The 20,884-nt window shown below is 43.5% G+C and overlaps 1 protein-coding gene across 3 annotated transcripts; it reads right to left on the reverse strand.

Moving 5' to 3' along the window:
• Positions 1–1,076: 1,076 nt before the first annotated feature.
• On the reverse strand, positions 1,077–20,670 carry LOC142956300 (abl interactor 1-like). 3 transcript variants are annotated; one of them, XM_076097823.1, is made up of 10 exons: positions 20,441–20,667; positions 16,013–16,180; positions 11,819–11,995; positions 8,181–8,284; positions 7,735–7,875; positions 6,351–6,451; positions 5,550–5,765; positions 3,821–3,910; positions 1,548–1,733; positions 1,077–1,415 (listed from the first exon to the last, which is right to left on the reverse strand). In XM_076097823.1, exons 1-10 carry the CDS (start codon positions 20,555–20,557, stop codon positions 1,240–1,242), a joined length of 1,476 nt encoding a protein of 491 aa, XP_075953938.1. In that variant the 5' UTR covers positions 20,558–20,667; the 3' UTR covers positions 1,077–1,239. The 3 variants fall into 3 exon arrangements, with proteins under 3 accessions (XP_075953938.1, XP_075953936.1, XP_075953937.1); XM_076097821.1 differs by lacking the exon at positions 3,821–3,910 and having other exon boundaries at positions 20,441–20,664; XM_076097822.1 differs by lacking the exons at positions 1,077–1,415; positions 1,548–1,733 and having other exon boundaries at positions 3,880–4,978; positions 20,441–20,670.
• Between the last annotated feature and the right edge of the window lie 214 nt (positions 20,671–20,884).

Here is a 20,884-nt window from a genome sequence, read left to right on the forward strand (position 1 = left end):
GAGTCAAAATCAAAAGCAATGAAGGGAAATCGTGAAGTCATCACGGTTGTTGATGACTAATCAGTGCAGCTATTCCAACACAATGGAAAAGGACATGAACACACACGGATTAGTCCTTCCTCTGCTGCTCCTTGCGAAGCAATCTCTGCTACAGTAGCTGGACAGCGATGATCAAAGGTGATATAGTGGTGACTGAACATAGAAAAATAGATGAAGTTAAAATGGCACTGTGAGTGATGAATAAAAATGAATATTCAAGTAAAAAATAAACAATTCAATTGAAAACAACATCCGATCTCGGCATCACCTCCGCTGACGCTGATGGAAAACTCACAGGTGAAACACAGCAACTGACAAATGTACTGTACTGGCAGCTTCTCACGTCACAGTTTATATACAAGAGAACAGAAAGAAGAAGCGGTCGTCTTTTTTTTTTTTTTTTTTTGTAATGCATTCTATACACTCAGTTGACCCTTTGTTGACAGCAGCCCCACATACACAGAGCATAGTAAATACACAACTCGAGGTTGCTTTTGTTGCCTCTTAAACATCTTGTGATTTGGACATCGACGGCATCAAACATTCAGTCGTGTCCTAATGCACTTGTTGATGTCTGTTTGTCCTTTTCGGGTTGTTGTTTTTTGTAAGGTATGATGGATGTTTTTTGAAAGGAGGGAACGGTCGGTCTGCTGGTCTACAGTGCAAATAAAGGAGTGGGAGCTACACTGCCTCATGAAATCATACTAATACTTCACTGTCTGGATCTACTGCGTACTGGAAATACTGGCTGCATATACACTAAACCACTCAATCTAGATTTACTTGGCATTGTTTTGAAATTACTCCGTAATGTCTCGCGAGGCAAAATGTGACGTGTTAAAAGTTTGAGAAGTGCTGCCGACCTACGCGGGTGTACCAGCGGCAGCAGAAAGGCCTTCGTCGCCTCCCTTTCGTCCACAGTGTAAACTAACAGACCCCAGTCCAAAGCTTCAGCACCCCCCCGTCTTTGTGCGACACATTTTTTGTGTGTTTTTTTTTTGGGAGCATGACAAAACCGTGCAAGCACAAGCCCCCCCCCCCCCCCCCCCCCGCCCGCAAAAAAATGAAAAGCATTTGAAAAATCCACCATGGCACTTCATTCATGAACCGCAATCACTGGACTGCAAAACATCTGTACATCCTCGCGGTTTCACCGCCGCTCAAAACTTGCAGTGCCATTCTGGGTGTGTTTTTTTGTGTTTAGTCAGCATAGTGCATGATCGACTCCACGTAGTTTCCTGGGAAGAGTCCGGTGACGCCGTTAGCGACACCTTCATACCAGCCGTCATCGTTCTTCTTGATTATGTAGATGATGGCTCCCTCCATGAAGGACAGCTCATCCTCCTTGTCCTTGCTGTAGTCATAGATGGCCACAACTGGAGGAAAAAATAAATAAAAAAATCAACAAAAGTTATCGTTTACAAAAATGTAAACGAACATTAAGTTGAGTGTTTTTTTTCAGTAAGAAAGTCAGTTTTGTAGAAGAAAAGTGGAAAGCTGCCACTAACCTTTCTCTAAATAAACCTTGGGGGCCCAGAGGGGGTCTCCGTCAGCGTAGGGGTCGCTGTAATGGACCACCGCGGCCTCCTCTTCCTCATAGTCCACAGGTGGGGGAGGAGGAGGGGGAGAGGGCTCCTCAAACACACCCATGTCCTCTGGGGGAGGCGGAGGAGGCGGGGCGGGGCTGTCTGTTACTGAAGGAGGACGGAGAGCGGAGGAGAAGAAAATCATGTGAGACAATAAGCAAGAGGAAAAAGGAGTGCACAGATAACGTGTTTGCTCTGCTGATCTCATCCGTCACTGCAGCCGATTTCAAAATGGCTGTCTTTTATTTATTCTATTTTTTGATTCTGTAACTATTTTTTTTGCAACAAAAAATGTCACTGTGAAGAGGGACAACGGGACTTTAAACTTACATACATATTGTTAAATGAATGTTTCCATATTGACAGCCATCATGTTGGCCGACAGAAACCTTTATGAACCCGGTTACTGTGGAGACTTATGCATTTAAATGTTCACTAGAGGGCAGCTTAGGGTCATTTCTGCTATTTAGTATGTCATCCTACAGCTTCAACTACTACTACCACCACCACCACTACTACTACTACTACTACTTCAGTTATATTTTTTGTACATTCTATTTCCTAACATGAAGTTCTAAATGTTGTTTTCAATTTTCAACGGCTATCTACTATATATTTTTGAACTTACGGCATGTTGTTTTACTTATTGTGCATAAAAAGGATGTTTCAGATGTTTTTAAAGCCTCTTCCTATTTATTTTTACGATGGCCTCCATTCACAAACTTGTAGGATGTGTATTTTAGTTTTGTCCCCTGAGAAATGAGCAGCGGCATTAGAAGCATGCAGCCTGAATATTTCCTGGAGTCAGTTTTGAGTATTTACTCACACAGTCGGTGTGCTTCTGTGTCTGAAGGCTAAAGGTTCATCATCCGCATCTCTGACTGGCTTAATAACTCACACCATTCATTAAGCGTGAGAAAAGCCTGACTTGGTCCCGACACTCTTCCACCGCTGCAGCTGCTACAGTCTTTTAAACACATTCATGTCCAGAGATGAAAGAAAAACTGAACCTCCTCGTCTAACTAATTCATAAGCCGGCTCTTGAATTAAACAAACTGCAATAACGCACCAGAGAACTGCTTACGTACCCTTTTTTCTCCACCGGTCTAACAACTGACTTCTAATCTTTTTAAGCATTAAGAGCTGAAAATGCTTCACAATATAACAAAAGCTGTCTTGCATTTTATAAGTCCAGTCCACCGGCCCTTTAAGGTGTGTGTAAACACAGCATACGTTACAGTTGGCGGGGACTATATCTGACTGTATCAATAGTAAATTACAATTTGAAAAGCTTGTGTTTCAAGTGATTATATATGAGATCAGCATTTCTTGGCTTATTGTTTGGATATTTCTTCACGGTGGATGACTTGTTAAGACATTACTGAGACCCTCTTTGTCTGTTCAGTCAGGCGGGTGGCTATCGCTGGTCATACTAACGAGCCTTCTTCTTTTATTTACATATTAATCCCTTGTTTCTGGTGGGACCTGTGACATGCTGCACTTCCTGTGTGCCTCGGTCTGCTTAGAAGAATAAAAGGAAAAGAAAGCTTAATGGATATAGGTTCACAGTCCTTTATATCAGAATATTTAACGGTCTAAGACCATAAGTATGTAAATAATCCATTCTTTGTATGACTCATATCCAGCAGTGTAGCAGGCCGGCAGTCTGCATCACCAGACCAACACAGACAGTTGGATCGCTACGCCGCTGCATTTCTCCACACAGGCAGACGGTGAATCAGGACACGGCATCGGGTCACATTCTCTCTCATCGGTGGACATGAGGAACGGGACGCACGCTTTCCGTGATCCATCACCATGGCAACAGACAGCCCCCCCCCCCAGACCCCAAATACAGTGCACGGGAAGGTGTGCCGAGTGTAGCGAGCCACAGAGAAGAGTGTAGAAGTGAGGCTGCGTGTGGATGTAGAGGCTGTTTCAGAGCATTGATAAGAGATGTGATGAAAGGTGTCTCTCTATGTATGTTAATGGGGACCTAAAATAGACTATTTGAGATTTTTGGAAACGCACAGCCTGTATGTGCACAAGTGAGTGTGTGTGTGTGTGTGTGTGTGTGTGTGTGTGTGTGTGTGTGTGTGTGTGTGTGTGATCTATAATGGGTTTAATTGAACTCACACATGTGTATCTGCTTAACTCAGTGCACGTGCATGTTTTTAAATGGACTTTCTACTTACTGCTCTCCTGCATTCTGGCAACAAAGCCGGTCAGAGGGATCTGTGGGGTCAGCTGGACCATTGGAGGAGGAGGCGGAGGAGCCACAGACACTGGAGCAGCAACACCCAGAGAGGCAGACAAAGCAGCAGAGCGACAGAGAGGGAGATGGAGGTGGTGCACAGGGAGACAGACAATGTCAAGGGAAGAGCAAACAGACATAGCAGAGGAGATAAAGTCCAAATGGAGAAAGAGAGGTGCACTTAAGAAAACAAAAAAAAGCTGCTGAGTGAGCGAAACAGTGCAGAAAGCATTGCTGAGCAACTCATTTACACATTTTCCAATCATTGTTCTTTTGTGTGCTGCGTTTTTCAAGCTAGGCTTAAGGAGGCATTCGTCTCATCTCGGTCTGGAAATCTACCTCATCAGCATCCGATTCACATCAAGAGCAGAAAGGCTGTAGCTAGCAACATGTTGCTGCTACGGAGAACGAGCTGCAGAGCCCGACACGGACCTAAAGACATGACGGTGGCAAGGTGGCAGCTCAGGGGCTGTGTGGTGGGAATAACAAGGCGTGTGTGTGTTCGTAAAAAAAAGCATTTACAGGTAGAGCTGCAGCATCTGTATCTGATCTGATTAAATGCTAAATTAGAGTGGTATGTCTGGATCAAGTGCTACATTTAGTCCACCCTTCACTGAACAGTCTAGCATCCACACAATCTCCATCATCTGCCTAATGAGGCTTTTTGCTTTTTTTAAAAAGGAGATAAACAAACAGACAAACACAGCTTTCCTCACTGACAAAGACATGATGTCACACGAGCGCACGCCAGGTCTGACTCGTAAATCACATGTAATGGAAAAGGCGTCTGTGAACTCGCTGGGCAGTAATGTGGGCAGTAATGTTATTCCACATCCATCCACAGCTACGCCCCCGAGAGATCAATGAACTCCCTCATACTCTAACTAGCCTTTTTCCCCCTGCTATAAGGCTTCCACTACATTCAGCAGAAATCCAAAAATGTATATTTCACTTGAATTAAATTTCAATGAGTAGACATTACGGAGATCGTATGCTGACCCAGTTACAGACCCTGGTCGATGCAGCTCTGCATCATTGTCTCTCTCCTCCCAGACAAGACAAACAGCCTCCTCCGTCTGTGCCAAGGAAGATGCTTGTCCTTTGAGGGAGAGAAGCCATTAGATGAGAATGGCTCGGAGTGATGGCTGCCAAAATAAATTATGTCTTCTGACAAGAAAATATGCATATGTCCTGGGTTTCCCCTTGTCTCGCAGCTATTTATGTGTATGCTGCCCTGAAATGCCTCCCGCCTGCCTGCCTGTCTCTCCTGAACAAGAAGCCTTCTCCGGCTGACTAAAGTGATGAAGTCATAACTCACGGTAATGAAACGCTCTGCACAGCAGTGGTGAGGTGGGAAGGTTTCAACATACCCTGACTTCAGTAATTATGGTTCATCATTCATTTTCATTAGCCTCTGGAAGGGCTAGCCCAAGCATATCTTTTAGACCCAGAGGATCGTTTTTTTTTTTGCAGTTTCACATAATTATAGATTGTGGAGTCAAAGCGCACGACTGCCAAGAACGGACAGTAAAATACAAGCTTCCTCTCTTCTTTATACATCCTGTATGACTGAGTTCCATCATGTCAGACAAGTCTATTCCTACGCACCAACCATCTCGTAAAGCAGACCATCTACAAGCTTACATTAATGATGACGTTTTATTAGTTACCTGAGTTCTGTGGGTAGGCAGGACCCCCGTTGATGTGGGGCTGCTGGGAAGAGACGGAGGGTGCGCGGCGGTAGGTGCCGGTGGCCGACACCATGGAGGCCGAGGAGGTGGTGGAAGAGTTGTGACGGGAGATCTGGCGGGAGATGGTGCCGAACTGGGACATGGGTATGGGACCTAAGCCGGGGCCCTGGGGCACCGAGGCAGAGGATGTCACCACTGCAGGACAGGAGAGGGTGAAGTGTTAATAGTATGCATTCATTTTCAGTATATTTCCATGCAGAATGTGAGAAAAAAATAATAGGTTGCTGCTATGATGAGAGCATTTAAATTCAGTTTACTTACACTAAATAAATAAATAAAAATAAACATTAAAAAAACAGTACAATAAAAACCTTTTTCTTAACCACTTTAATATTTGTTGCCCCCTGTCCTAATGTTCTTCCTTTGCTTCCTGCAAGATGCAAACATTTGCCTGAAAAGTACTTTATTCTGTATATATTTAATGTATGTTTGAGAAAAAACTGAAAAACCTGATCATAAGACGATACCTTTACAATAATCTGTGTACCTGCAATGTTTCCTCATAGGTATTTTATACAAGCTGAAACACTAAGTTAAGGCCTGAATAAAGCTAAATGCTAATCATTTTTCTCTGATTTTGAATGTGACTGTGTGCATAAAGAGGACAAGTGACACACAGGGACAAACCGAGCCTACAAATACAATATTACTGTAACCAGCAGTGAGTCGTCACTGTGTACATCTGTGATGGGCAGTTAGAGTACGGCTGCTGAGACTCACCTTGGCCCATACTGGGAGGGGAGGGGGTGGGAACTGCCAGTGGAATACCGCCTCCACTGCCTCCGCTGTTCTCCCTGCTGCCGCTACCACCACTGCTGCCACTGCAGACGGAGTTAGAAAGAGTCTTTATGGCGATCATCAGAGGATGTGTGCGTGTGACAAACTTAATTTACATGACAAGAGTTTTGACATCCCATCATTACTCTCTCACATGTCACTCTGTCACAACAACATCATCGTCGCTGTGGCAACATATTCACAGTTCTGCGAATGCGCCGTCTGGCACATTCGCACATGAATACTGGGCACAGATTTCGGGAGCACACAGTCACATTTGCAGTTACACAGTGTATGAAAAAACAACACGAGAGCCAAGGCTTGTTTGGAAGGCATAAAGAACCACGATCAAATCTGTAAAGCTCAGACTAAAAGTAATTACACTTCGCCTTTAGATGCAGGAATGTTGTATAAATTGCTATTGCTATTGCTTTTAATTTGAAATATTAGTGTAGTTATCATGAGCAAGAAATAGAGATAAAAGTTGAATGCCATGCTGAACTCTATGCTCTATGTAATAGCTTTAGTTAGCTGCTGATATTAAAACAGACAATATTTTAATTGGAAATGTAGTCTTTATTTTAGCAAACGCTAGCACCAGTAATCTGGTGCACTGACACTGTGCTGTTGTGGATACATGGGTATAATGGATGGACGTATTGGTGCTCCAGCCACATGGGTCTGTACTGATAACAATGACTAGGATGGTCAAAGTAAAAACAAGAAAATACACAAGCTAAGACTATAAAGTTATCAAGCGAGTACAGCGATAAACTGAGCAGTTGAAGATCAAAAGATACACAGGTGTCCTCTCGGGATTAAGTGTGGATTTCAATCAACTAAGCACACACAGCGTTGAGGAGAGGTCTAATTAGCTTTTATCTGAAGCACCTGTGGGAGTGAATGAAGTGTGGTGTGTAGAGCCTTTAGTGAAGTAAGTCACAGGCAACAGGCCTTTGTCACAAACACAGACATGTTGACATACCACAGTAGGAAACGCACGGTTATAAATAATTAAATAAATGATGGCTGAATTACATCAAGCTGTCATAGCAGGGTTAACAAAGGTGTAATTAATAGGATTAATTATGGCCCTGTTACGGCCTGGTATTGTGTATGCTGGCTCACACTAAATACAATGGGACCATAATTATCTTTTTATCAATTGCACCTGTGTTTACCCTGCTATGACAAGTCAAAATGGCTGCTGTGAAAGGGGCCTTTTGTGCATGCTGACTCACTGTCATACCGGGTCACTTAAGTAGAACAGAGACATCGGTTTATTATTATTACAGCTTTGCAGCACTGCATTCACTCCCGGGATTACCTGTGTGTCCTGGGCCTCTGGTTGAGCGAGGCTGTGCGTGCGGGGCTGTGCTGGTTGCCCAGTCGGGCCGGGCTCGTCATGTAGTCGTTGGGCACCACCGGAGGCTTCACCGGCTCCAGGGTCTTGTAGGGAGTGTTACGCCTGGGCACAGATAAACACAGCCAAAGTGGACGCAGTTACTTCTCAGTGTTTTCATGAAGTGAGAGGAGCTACTTTGGGCTTTTACAGACATTGTTTATGGAACATCGGGTGGGTCCTGGTGTTTATGACAACCACTGTGTAATGTAGGAATAGTCTCAAACTGACAGTATTAACATATAAAAGATGTAATGGTGTAATGGTCCAGAGGGCCTATACCGCGAACGTATTTATTTCTGTTTGTGCAAGAATACACATACACAGAATACATATATTTTAAAACTACTACCACGGCTGTATGTTCTTACCCCAGGGTGCCACGACCAGCCATGGGGGGGCTTGGGGGTTTCTGTGAGGGTGGGGTGGTCCTGGAAAGTGTCCCTCCTCTTCCTGCTGCATTGTTCCCATGTTGCTAGAGGAGCAAAGAGAAGTTAAAACATTATTTTTGTATAATCTGAGGTGCTGACACCAGTGTTTCTCCTGCCAATTAATATTTAGGCTGAGGAGTCACTTAATATAAGAACTAAGACAAACTTGAATTTTGTTCCAATGATACATTTTTTGGAGAAACACTGGCACAAAGGCTTTTTTTTTTTGTGTCCATATAAAGACATGAAGAGAGACATGAAGGGGCAAAGGGAACAGAAGGCAGCACTATGTAGGTGACTGGCTGCCTCTGTGGATGTCTCTCTGTAAATGGATGAGGATATAACAGGAGATAGGAACATGTGTTACGGGTAATTACTGTAAATATCAAATATAATATTTCATATCTCCTGTTACCATGTTTCTGCATTTACTGTAACATACATATAGAGTTGACGCTAAAGTATATTCATGGTAGAATTTCACACCGGGTTTATACTCGCAACAGTTAAGTTGAAAAAGGTCAATTAAGTTAATTAAAGTGAATCAATGGCGACAACAGGAAACAAGAGACACAGTCGGTGTAATGACGCTGCTTTGTAGCATCGTAATAAATCAGCTATTTCATGGAATCACTTTTGTTCAATGAAAACTTAATTCCAGGTTATCAAAATCTAAAATTCATGTATATGTTTTTTACAAATGAAAGAAAAATAAGAGAAAGACATCCATCTCTTACCTTGGCCTTAAGCCACTGAGAGCAAGCAGGCAAGAAGGAAGACAGAAAACAAGATATGCTCATCGGTTAATGGTTAAAGTGAGTTTAGTGAAAGCAAGTGGGATATTTAAGCAGTATGCAGGAGCCCCATGTATTCATAATTAATACTGTACATATTTATAAACGGTATATAACATTTAAGAAGAGCATCATGAATAATATATAAGACGGTAGAGAAATCTAGAATCTAATGAAACATTTTGCCCCGAGACTCACGTGGTTTGAACTGACCAGCTGGCCGAATGAACACATACTGAAAACATGATGTTTGAGTCGAGGGTCTCTTCCTTTCTAATGTGTGATGTTTACGTCAGTTGCCAGTATGTGTGAATGTGTGCGTATGTGTGTGTGTGAAAAGCTTGGGGAAATATAGCAGCTTTTCAAGCTACCAACGTCAACACACTGGGCAAAGATGAATTACAGCAATCAGTGTTCATTAATTTAGACTAATATTATTTTCCTCTGGTGATTTAATAACACTGAATTATACATTTCTAATGTCAATAAAAGCCAAATTGCCGTTGTCTTAAATGACGTAATCTAATATTATTTAATGCAACATTAACAGGTTCTAGCACATTTAGGGCTGAAGCTGGTGATGCTTTTTTAATTATTATTTAATCTGTTTAGTTTACAAAATGTCAGAAAATAACTCAAAGCTTGCTCATTTCCCTGAGCCCAAAATCACCATAATTATTGTTCCATGACGTCAGTCACCTGCCTGCTAGAAACCCACCAAACAACCCAAATTAGGTTTTACCCAACGAAGAGGAAAAAATAACTTCCTTTTGTACTGACAAAAAAAGGAGCAGAAAAAGGTGATACCACCACTGACACATAGTGAAACTACTCACCAACCCTGTGTGTGTGTGTGTGTGTGTGTGAGTGTGTGTCAGTGTTTAGACTTGTGTTATGGACCGTAATCAGAACTGGAATCACTTAAATCGCGAGACAATAATGAGCAGTGCCTGAGCTACATGGCGTTTTAAGTGTTGCAAGAAGAAGAAACCCGGGCAGTAAAGCACAACAAGGTCATAAATAACAGCTGTGAGATGTTCAGACTGTAATGTGGTCGAAGACGATGTCACCCTGGTAACTGGCAGTGGTGCCAGTAAAGGCTGTTAAGGTGGAGGGGTGAGCACAGTCATCCGTAAATGTGTGAACGGGGTCTTTCCATGCTCGAGTCGGACTTTCCATCTATCCATGTGTGACTTCCTCTAGTTATGTGGAGGAAAATCAGAAGGGTGATGATCCCGGTCCACCACTACGATGAGGAAATAGGCTGTAACGATGGAGTAATAATAAGCTGCCATTTCCCCCACGAAGTATGAACTCACCATTAACAACAAACCATCTATCCGTCTGTCTCTGTGGGATGCAGTAGTGAGTGTGAAATGATATCAATCCCTCTGAATTATTCACAAACATGCGAGAGAGAGAGAGAGAGAGAGAGAGAGAGAGAGTGAGAGAGACAGACAGACAGAGTGAGAGAGGGAGAGAGACAGACAGACAGAGTGAGAGAGGGAGAGAGACAGACAGAGAGACAGAGACAGACAGACAGAGTTCTGCGAGAAAAATGTGGAATGGGATATTATGCATTTCTGTCCATGAACAAAAATGTAGCCACACACACACACACACAGACAGAAATGGACTAGTAGCCAGGGAGTCTACAACCTTTTTCTTAAAGCATAAAATTGTTTATCTAACCCTCATCAAAATATCTAAACTCCACTAAATCAAACGGTCCTCCCCAAAGGTAGACTCCTGAAATGAGTGACTCGACACACCTCTGGGTAATGTAGTTTTAGTGGTGGCAGCTTAAACTGTTTTCTTCTCTACACAGGTATAACTGAAAAGGGGGAGAAAGAAAGCTCGCACATGTTCCAGCATCTGCACTGAGTGATTTCTGCAGAGATCCATCATCCGCAGCATCCATGAATGATGCTTCATTTGCATAGCGGACCGATGCCAAATTGGTGTCAGTGTGAGCCAGCTCTCGCAGGAGGAAACACTGGCGCTTTCAATTGGAATCAGCGGATGTTTGAAAAATCCGCAGACAGCCGCTATCTCAACAGAGACAGACAGGGGGAGAGAGGGATGAACTCAAACAAGCTGCGGAAATGTGGGACACCAGCAATCAATGCCCATAACTGTGTGTGTGTGTGTGTGTGTGTATACAAACTCACACACAAGCAAAAACACACACAACGTCACATAAAAGAGGAGAAGAAGAGGGGCGACGGCAAGATGGATCATGGGGAGAGAGAGAGAATGAAAAATTTAAGAAGGAGCCGGAAGAGGGTTGAAAGAATATTTTCCCACAGTTCAATAGAGGATGTGATGGCGTGCAGCACTTGGCCAACACGTCTCTTCTACTCACACTAGGACGATGTTAATGGGCGTGAACGAAACAGATTTTCTTTTCAGCCACAGTCAGCTACCCACTTCCCACATCATTCTGTCTGATACATTTCTAGGTGTGTCTGGACTTAATTAACTGAAAGGCCAGCGTATTGATCGGCTTGCAGTGTGAGTGGAGGAGAGACAGTCAAGCTTGTTCACATGAAAGTGGAAAGTGTGAACTCGACTAAGTATGTGCTTCCCTGTCCAGCGAAATTGATTATCACTGGAAATCAGGATGCTACAACAAAGTAATGGCTTTGGGATTTAGCTGCAACACTGGTTGTGGTGAAGCGAGAACAGTGTGGAAGTGTACAGAAACCAGGGTCCTCTTAATGCGAGTAAATGAGTCTGGTGTGAGGAATGCATTTTTGACAAAATGACCAATATCTGTCTTACTTTGACGCCGTGTCCCACGTCATCCAGCAGCGTGTAGTCGATGGGCTTTCGGATGTAGCGCACCGGCCGCTCCATGTTGCCGGGCGCGATGATCTTGTGCGTGCGTGCGGTGTTCTTATTGGTGGTCAGGATGCCGATCTCTCGACGGGCCACCTTCTCCTTGTGGATGTCCACCGTCTGCAGGAGGTGAGAAACGAGGGAGGACATGAGTGGTGGGGTACAACAGACTTTGAGGGTTTACTCTTCATGTTTCAAATGCTCAAAATGATCCAAACGTATTGCATGTGTTTTAGACATAACAGGCATATATGATTTATACGTTCCCCCTGTTTTGTAGAGAGAGAGAGAGATTTGATCCCTGTGCCTGTTGCACTTATTTGCTTTTAATGCAAACCCAATACTTCCTCCGTCTGTTTCACATTAAAAGCCTCCCAGGAGCTCAGGGGGCAGAATCACCTCACCTCCCCGGTGAGATTTTATTGTAAAATATGTTTTTTTTAAATATATTTCTGAACCCGTCCTAAAATGACTGCGACAGAAAGAACATGGCCCCGTTTGAAATAAGAACACCTGACGGGAATCGCTCCCATCTTTTTATTTTAGCATATTTATTATTAAAATATATATAATTTGTGTATTTATATTTTTTGAGACCGAGTCAATACTCGAGTGTTTTATATGAGAATTATTTGCAGGAACAATTGCTGCTTCCTGCTACACTTAGTTGTTTCATACCTTGATTGAGTCCACCGTTGTGTGACATCGGTTATCAACAGAGAGAAACTAAATTAACATGTGTGTGTGTGTAAAAGAAGATTATCAAAGTAATGATAGTTTAGAAATCCAGCCAGTTTATCATTATTAAATCCTCCGACCTCCCACTGCTTGGACACACACACACACTCTCGGTCTATCCTCAGAACTCCTCCTGACCCACTCTGCTCCGTTGACCGACACCCTGGGGCCCGTTTGACGACGCTCTCCTCTAACCTCTCGCAACTGAAAATACCAGCGACCTCCGTTTCTTCCGCGATTACGGTCGTTATCGCTCGCAGCACCCGTTCACAGCAGGTCTTATCACTGGCTCTTTAATTTATGAATGATAGATGAAACTTGAATGATTGAGGGATTAAAGGAGGGGGAAGCTAAACGAAACGTGGGGAAGGACGGACGGCTTTATCTCAGGAATATGAGGTCACGCTTGGGAGAAAAGCGCTGACGAGTGTTTTAAAGGACACACATGAATCCATGAATGTTGTTAATCATACTCTACATAGTGTACCTAGCCCTGCATCTGAGCATTGATTGTCAAGGAGACTAATTTGATATTAAACTAAAACATAAACACAAGTGTGTGTTCATTTAGGTATATGTGAGGGCATGTTTTGGAAGTAGATGTTTGGTTATTATGTGTGTGTGTGTGTGTGTGTGTGTGTGTGTGTGTGTGTGTGAAAGAGTCCCAGACAGCAACAAGGTCACTCATCAATCACCGCTCAGCCACCGCCTCTCTCTGGGGAGGACATGCTAGGCTCTTTTTTTAGGAGAGGAAACTGAGGCGACACGCCCAGCTTCGGCTGGGAAGTAAGAAAGAAAAAAAAAAAGAAAAAAGACACGCCTATTTCCTGCCAGTGACGGGCGAGTAGAGGTGGAGCGCAGATTAGAGAAAGCGAGAACAAAACTCCGAAGGGCGCCGAGATAAATTACTGTAATGTGAAACTAGGAGCTGATTCTGTTGGGCTGTCATGATCAAAAATAAATGGAAGAAGAAAGTAAAGTGGGGATGGGACAGACGCTGAGAACATTTTCAGTTTCTAGATTTAAAATAGACACTTTTACGAAACTGTCACAACCCATCTTGTGTCTGTACTGTAATAACATTAAAGAAGCATCCAGAGTTACTCTCGACAATGAGGAACAGTTGAAGCAGCAGTGCAGCAAGCACGGTGCACATCTGCAGCTGATGACTGGTCTCTGTTTCCTCTCCACATGCATTACTGAACACAAAGTTTTGTGTCTTTATGACACATAGTAGCTGTTACCTAATCCTTGATGACGGACCTCTGTGCTCTCTCAGTCTAATTGTCTTTTGTAACATCTTTACTCCATTAAACATCTGGATGTCTGCTCAACCACTGCAGTGTGTTTCTGTGAGCAGATGGCACCGCAGTAACTTCCACTACTGGCTCCACATCTCTAGATCTGTACTTTAGCAAAAGGATTGGTCTCTGCAGTGCAGTTGAAACAACTTGTACATGTTTGTGTACTCTTGCTGAATCGTTATTGGCTTGAGGAAAATATGATGCAGTCTGTATTGAAACTACGAGGCGTGTCGGTGAGTTCATGCATCAATGATCTCGTACGCGGCTCAGTAACACGTCTACAAATTCAGCCAGTTCGACAGTAGACATAATATTCTGGAGTTATGAATGAAACCTCACAAGTTTCCCGCAACAGTGTCAATATCCTTTTTTTGAATTTTACCCTCCGATATAACTCGATACATCCTGCACTTGAGAGGATTTGGCCAGTTGGAATGGAGCAGATGGAGACGCAGGTGTGTGATTGAGCTGATGAGTTAGGACTACTTCAGAGAAATAAGGATCGGATGAATCAGAAAACAAACGACAAATCAGCGGGACTCAAGGAAATAGAAAAGAGGAGTGAAGAGACTTATGGGAAGGTACTTGTGTTTGCTATCGCAACACAATCCCTCACGCTGCTTTGGGGGGGGGGGGGGGGGAGCCGCTCTGCTTTTACTAAACCCGCTGTGGTTTTGCATTTCGTGGCATTTCTGGTCGAACGTTGTGACAGCCTCCTCTGCAGCGTTTAAATCCTACAGAGGCGGGGGTTTGGGATTTGGCAGCAAGTGCTCGGCTACCTTTTACTTTCTAATCCCATTTTAACTCTTTCGGGGCAGAAATTTGGGAAGCACAAAAAAATAAACACCTGGCACAACCAAGCAAGATAAGAATGTAATTTCTTGGAAGCATCGCCACTAGAATAATGAATCAAAGCCCCGGGGACGCACCCGTATGAGAGGCAGCTCAGAGTAAATGAACGTTCCTCTACCTGTGAGAGATCTCTACATTGAGACACTTTCAAGGACAGGAATCTTGATATGATAGGACCTCTCATAGACCTTTTAGGAAATAAATAAATAACTTTAAAGAAGGCTGTATCTGGTTAGCTTTACCAGTTCTGCAGCTGTAGTGCATATTGGCTTCACTGGTACTCTCATAAGACATGAAGCCATCGTTAATGTTATTAGTTCCACCTGTGCTTTAACTGCTTTAGTAATCAAAATGACTGCTGTGGAAAAAGAAGTATTTTAAACAGGATGGATAGACCGGGGCTGATGTGAGTCTCCCCCTTGGTTGACTCAGTACCGACTATAGTTAAGTGACTATAAACTGGCTGAAGCGTTTCTGTCCAGTGTGGTTACAAGTCCCTGTAGAGCTATTGTACCCGAGGCAGAAGTATCAGCCGAGCAGCTCAAAGAAGGATAAAAAAGACTTTGGTTGTTCTTCATTAGACTTCGCCCGACTGTACTCCATCCTGCTGCCTGTGGAGTAAAGCGGAAGCTCAACATGCTAAACTAGGCGAGAGAGGCTGGCGTCAGGATTTCACTTCATCCCCGACAGCACACGGGGGGGGGGGGGGGACATTCACTGGCTGACTGCTAGCAGGGTGGCCGGGTGAGAGAGGGGGGGGGGGGGGGGGGAGAGAGAGAGGACTGCTGATGAAGCAAGAGGGACTGAAGAGGGGCTGTGGAGGTTTGGCAGCTCCAGCGTGATCCACGGCCCCACCGTGTCTGTCCGTCTTTCTAAAGTGCGACTGTGTCCCCGTCACTATGACACTATGGATAATACCAGCAGCTTTCTACTCCAATAGGTTTAAGCTTCAGAAGACAATCCTCAAAAAAACACACCTTGATCCATCAATGTCCCTCATTACGGATGGAAATAATTTGTAAATATAAACCGTTCTTCTGTTTGAGGTGAAAGATGGTGGTGAGTGTCACGTGTCTTGTGTGGAAATGTAGATTCACTAAAGTGTAATTTTAGGCTTTTGTCAAAAAAAAAAAAAGGGCTTTGCTCTCCTTGCAGATAGGTAAATAAAGGCCCCTGGTCATTATGCATTTACATGAATGCAATAGGGTCGGAGTGTCTTCCAGCACTGTGGTGTGTACCTGACCTGGGAGATGTGGTTGATGGAGGACTCCATGCGTCGCAGTTGCGAGGCCTGGATGTCCAGCAGCTGCAGCACATTGTTAGCTAAGGCGTTGATCTGGTAGGCCACGCTGGCCAGAGACTGGGTGGTGTAGGCCTTGGTCTCCTCCAGGGCCTTCTTCTTGTCTTGAGCCTGGCAGAAAGAGGAAAAAGAAGGAAAGGGAGGAAGAGAAAACACACGTCAGTGGAAGGATGAGTGGGGGCGGGAGGAAATAGAGAAGTTGGCAGAGGGAAGTAAGGTGCATAAGCTCCAAAAAAAGCCCCGTTAAGATCTGAAGGGAAGTGAAACAAGAGTTCATAATTCTCAGAGGGAATGACTTTGTGGACCCAAAGCAGCCTGGAATTGGACAACAATAATTGTCGAATAACCCAGATGGACAAAGTGGGACAGGTGCATGGTGGGAGTTGAGCCAAGGGAGCGGGAATGCCAAGACGTTGTTCCTGGGATCCCAAATATCCACCCGGCTGCGCAAACCATCTGTTTGTAGATGCCTTTAAATAGCAAAGGGACTGAACGGACATATTTATAGTTTGGAAACGAAACGGGGGAAATGCAGCCACACGGAGAACCCGTCCAACAGGGAGACTGCCAGTCTTTTGCAGGAAACTGGAAGCAGGATTACAACAAGCAACTACTGTCAATATAACTGATCCCTTTTTCTGATCCTGATTTTATTTTTTCATTAATAAATTCCTCAATTAGTGCATAAAATGACTACCACATGCTAAACTAACTACTTTCAGCAAAAGCCCAAAAACAACAACAATTTCAGTACTTCAGCGCATGACTTGCTACTTACTATGTTTATATTTTAGGATATAGGCTCATATCTCTGCATTAAGTATGTTGCCAGAGGGCAGAAATCAATAAGCTTAGCTTAGCATAACAACTGGAAGTAGGGGGAAAACGGCTAGCTTGACTTTCTCTTAAAAAAACAAGAACTAAGCCTACGTAACGGCATCTCCAATGCTCACTTAAGAACATATTGCACAACAGAAATGTAACAAGAAGTTGTGGTTTCACAGGAAGTTAAGTGTTGAATCACTCTACCTGTTTTCTATCTGTATGCTAAGCTGAGCCAATCCTCTGGTGACTCTGGTTTCACACTTACAGATGAACATACAGATATGAGAGAGTGACATCAACCTCACATCTAACTCTAAAGCCAACAAGTGTGTCTCAAACACCCCCCCCCCCCCTTCCCACCTGCAGCACCAATCTCTGTTGCAGATGTCTGGTGGTACTAACAGGTCAGCTGATCTCTGAAGAGGAAACAATACCGGCTTACTCAGCATTATCACAGAGACCGGAACAGGTCCTCATACCTGAGCTTATAGGAAAACGCTGACTTGTCTTTCCGAGGACACGTACAAACTACTAAAACACCTCGCATTTTACTATTCTCATGAGCCCCGTGAAAATGAAATACAAAAAAATAATAGATAACATTAGCCACCCACTGTTATATTTAACAAAGTGCAACGCTCGCATGAGAAGGAGATGGAAGAAGAAACGGAGTGAACTGGGATTTAAACTACTAACGGAATCAAATTCGTTTTTAAAAGTCTGAAAATATCCTGAATAGAAAACCCTTCATAATAATTGCCTAAATCTTTGTTATGCACGTTATGATTCTCTCTTTCTGTCTCTTACTCACTTTCTCCTGCTTTGAGATATTGTGTTTCATATCAAGCCAACAAAAGGCTTTTTGTAAGGGCTCCACTTGGAATGTCTTTTGTGTTAAGCACCAGACTCAACTTTAACAATGCATAGTGCTGACAGTGCCATATCCTACCGAACACCAGGTCTGATACTGGAATATCCTGAAGCTCATGAGTCATGAATGAAACGGCAGTGAGTCAGAGGGGTCTCATGTGAGCTGACGGGGGGGATTTTAGCCGGCTCGACATCAGGGAAAATATTAAGCAGAATGAGTTTCGATCCTACACCCCTTTCTTCACACATGTGCTTGTGGAAAGGACAAAACTTTTTCTTTATCGTGGAAACAAAAACTGAAACAGATACCTTCGAAAATGATGAAAGTACTGTTCAATAAGCCGAAATGTTAGGACCCATTTACGTAGAAATAGCAGCAAAGGATCATCCGAAAACAGCACTTTTCAGTGTTAACACCGATATCATCCAAAGAGTTGCTATTTTAGTGTACAAAGGCCTGAAGAAAGGTACCAACACAGCGGAGTTCTGCTTTCATCAGCAATCATTTTGTAGGTGACAGCTTTTCATTGCTCATCTAAAAATAAAACTCTTTCAGAATAAGAGTGGATTTACACATCAGGGCATATCGCTGGCAGTGTGGTATTCTGAGAAATGATGCTATTCTGGTTGATGCTGTGAACGTGTAAACTGCATTTATAAAACGTTAAATTTAGAGCTGTGTTACAGAAACATATTGCACGTCTAATATTACCGCTCACAGCCGGAGCATACGCTGTAATGAACTGCACAGCTTACTGCTAATTCCCTGTTGTGTTTGTGTCAAGTGGATTCAGATGCAGGATTGTAGATAATGATTTTAATGTCCCCGAAGAAATCACTATTCCGTGAGAAGCGGCGTACATGCATCTTCATATATATATATAGATATAGATATAGAAGCATCATCACACCGTAGAGTTTATGAACACAATGGTCAAGCTATCAACCTGGTGTTCCTGACAAGATGTAGCCGGCAAAATCATCATTTCATGTCCACACGATAATCCCAAATTACTGAAATGTAAAACATCCATAAGTGAACATGTATGAATCAATATGTCAGCCACAGAAGCGTGACATTCCCTCTCAAACTGTCAACTGAATTGTACCTGTGAGACCTTAAATTACTTAACAACACAACCTTTGAGCTTAATGTCCAAATTCTCGGGTAGCTTTCGGCATAATGATGTTGGGGCGAGCACACTCCAACACAGAGCTGTGTATGTGGAGTGTAACCTACTGATGGCAAGCAAGGCAAAAGCGAATCCGACGCGTTATTAAGGCAAACTGTGGGCTTTTCTCAGCAACACAGTCCAGATTCCCCCCATGCTGGAGCACAGTGGGGTTTCTGGTGTGTGCCGGTCTGTCAGCAGACGCTGCTGTTAACACCAGACCATTGAACCTATAGTGACGGTCTGCGGTGTGAGCTCACAATCTCACATATATCATACATTGAATTAATACATTCTCACTGTGGCAAAGCAGCAGCGTGATGAGAGTTTAGTGTGAGTGAACTCTTCAGGCTGGAAATCCCAACAATTGTTTTAATATTCTACAGACGTTGGATCACTGTGATTGTGTCTGAGGGAGACCATCCAACATTCACACAACTGATATACGTTTTGTTTTGTTGGTGGGTAAATAGCTAGTAATATTGACTCTCTTCAAAACGTCCAATTAAATTAGTAGAACAATAAGTCTAACTTGTATGGTCCCTACAGGTTTGTCCCCAGTTTGAGAGCCACTGCTTCTGATTACTACTTGTTCCTGACTGACACTGATTTAACATTCAGTCTGTATATGCAAAAAGCAGCAGACACACCTATCATTAACCTGCACCATGCATTTGATTACAAGCAAATGATCCAGGGACATGCTCTGCAGCCATGTTTTCAGCACTTTCAGCATCATGAGTAGCTTATCTACACATCTTGAGTCCTCAATGACTTGTGTTTTTTCCCCAAGTCTTTAAGGACTTGACCCACATAATGATATATCCACTAATAAGCAAGCTAACAGTTGAGAGATGCTTGGCTCCTCTGTTAATGACTACATCTCTATAGTAGGGGCTCTACTCAATATGCTACAGTTATACTGAGTTTAAAGTGACTAAGCGTACGTTAATAACGTCTACAAAATATTAGGAGGCACTTACAGCTCTGCTAATGTCACATTTATTTCTTGGCACGAGTACAATGGCTCTTTATAGATTTAAGTCGTTTATAATGCTGTTATGACGCCTTTTTGGGGGTTCAAGTCACGTGAAACAAGGATAATTAACGCTAACGTCTACATGTGTGTGTATATATAAAATATATTGTGTCACAGGTATCAGAGAATGCAGTCAGTGACAAAACCACTCGGTCATAACAACGACACACCCTCTGTAAGCCCCCCAGCAGCTTCCAACACGTCGAGTAGCCTTCAAACGAGACCACGGCTCCGGTAAACCGCGAGAAAATACCAAATCACAGCCATGAATCATTACACCAGGAGAAGAAGAAGGAGGCCACTACGTGCAGCTAGCGGTTTTGAGGATCCCTTCCGTTCCGACCAACGTTTCCTGTCCCTGTGGTTTCACTACACTTCTAACGTTACCATACAAGCACCGCAGACTCGACGGAGATTGCTGGCAAAATGTTACCGAATTTAATGGCCGTTTTAGGCGTCTCTTACCTGAACATAATTGTTTTCACAGTATTCCGCAACCTTGGACAGGTTCTGGTAGCTTTCTACAAGAGCTCTTTTACCGGCAGGGATTTCCTCCTCTAATAGCATTTGTAGCTCTGCCATCTTACATCCCTTTGCATTTCTCTCTCCTCTCTGTCCTTTTCTCTTTTTGTGTGTGTGTGTGTGTGTGTGTGTGTCAGTGAGGCGAGGCGGTGATGCTGTGGTGTGTAGCTGAGAGAGGGGCTCCCCCGCCTGGCATTGTGGGGCCGCGAGCCTCCGGTTCACAATAGCCCTATGACTAATGGCAGCCACGTTATAAACGGTGGCCCGTGATTGGCTGAGAGGCCGAGGGAGAAGAGCAGTGGACCAATCAAATTTCACTGTGATGACGTACAAGTCTATCGGTAAAGAATTCAGTTAAAAATAATAACATTGATGGTTATTTTAATA

The sequence above is a fragment of the Anarhichas minor genome, unplaced genomic scaffold (assembly GCF_050575085.1).
Source record: "Anarhichas minor isolate MPS153535 unplaced genomic scaffold, ASM5057508v1 ptg000024l, whole genome shotgun sequence".
In the NCBI taxonomy this organism is placed as follows: domain Eukaryota; kingdom Metazoa; phylum Chordata; class Actinopteri; order Perciformes; family Anarhichadidae; genus Anarhichas; species Anarhichas minor.

Excerpts from the sequence above, each read along its gene's own strand:
- LOC142956300 (XM_076097823.1), bottom strand. The coding sequence starts at position 20,557 with ATGGCAGAGCTACAAATGCTATTAGAGGAGGAAATCCCTGCCGGTAAA. Across the intron at positions 11,996-16,012 it reads CCATCAACCACATCTCCCAG|ACGGTGGACATCCACAAGGA; the intron begins GTCAGGTACACA and ends CACCTCCTGCAG. Across the intron at positions 7,876-8,180 it reads GCTGGTCGTGGCACCCTGGG|GCGTAACACTCCCTACAAGA; the intron begins GTAAGAACATAC and ends ATCTGTGCCCAG.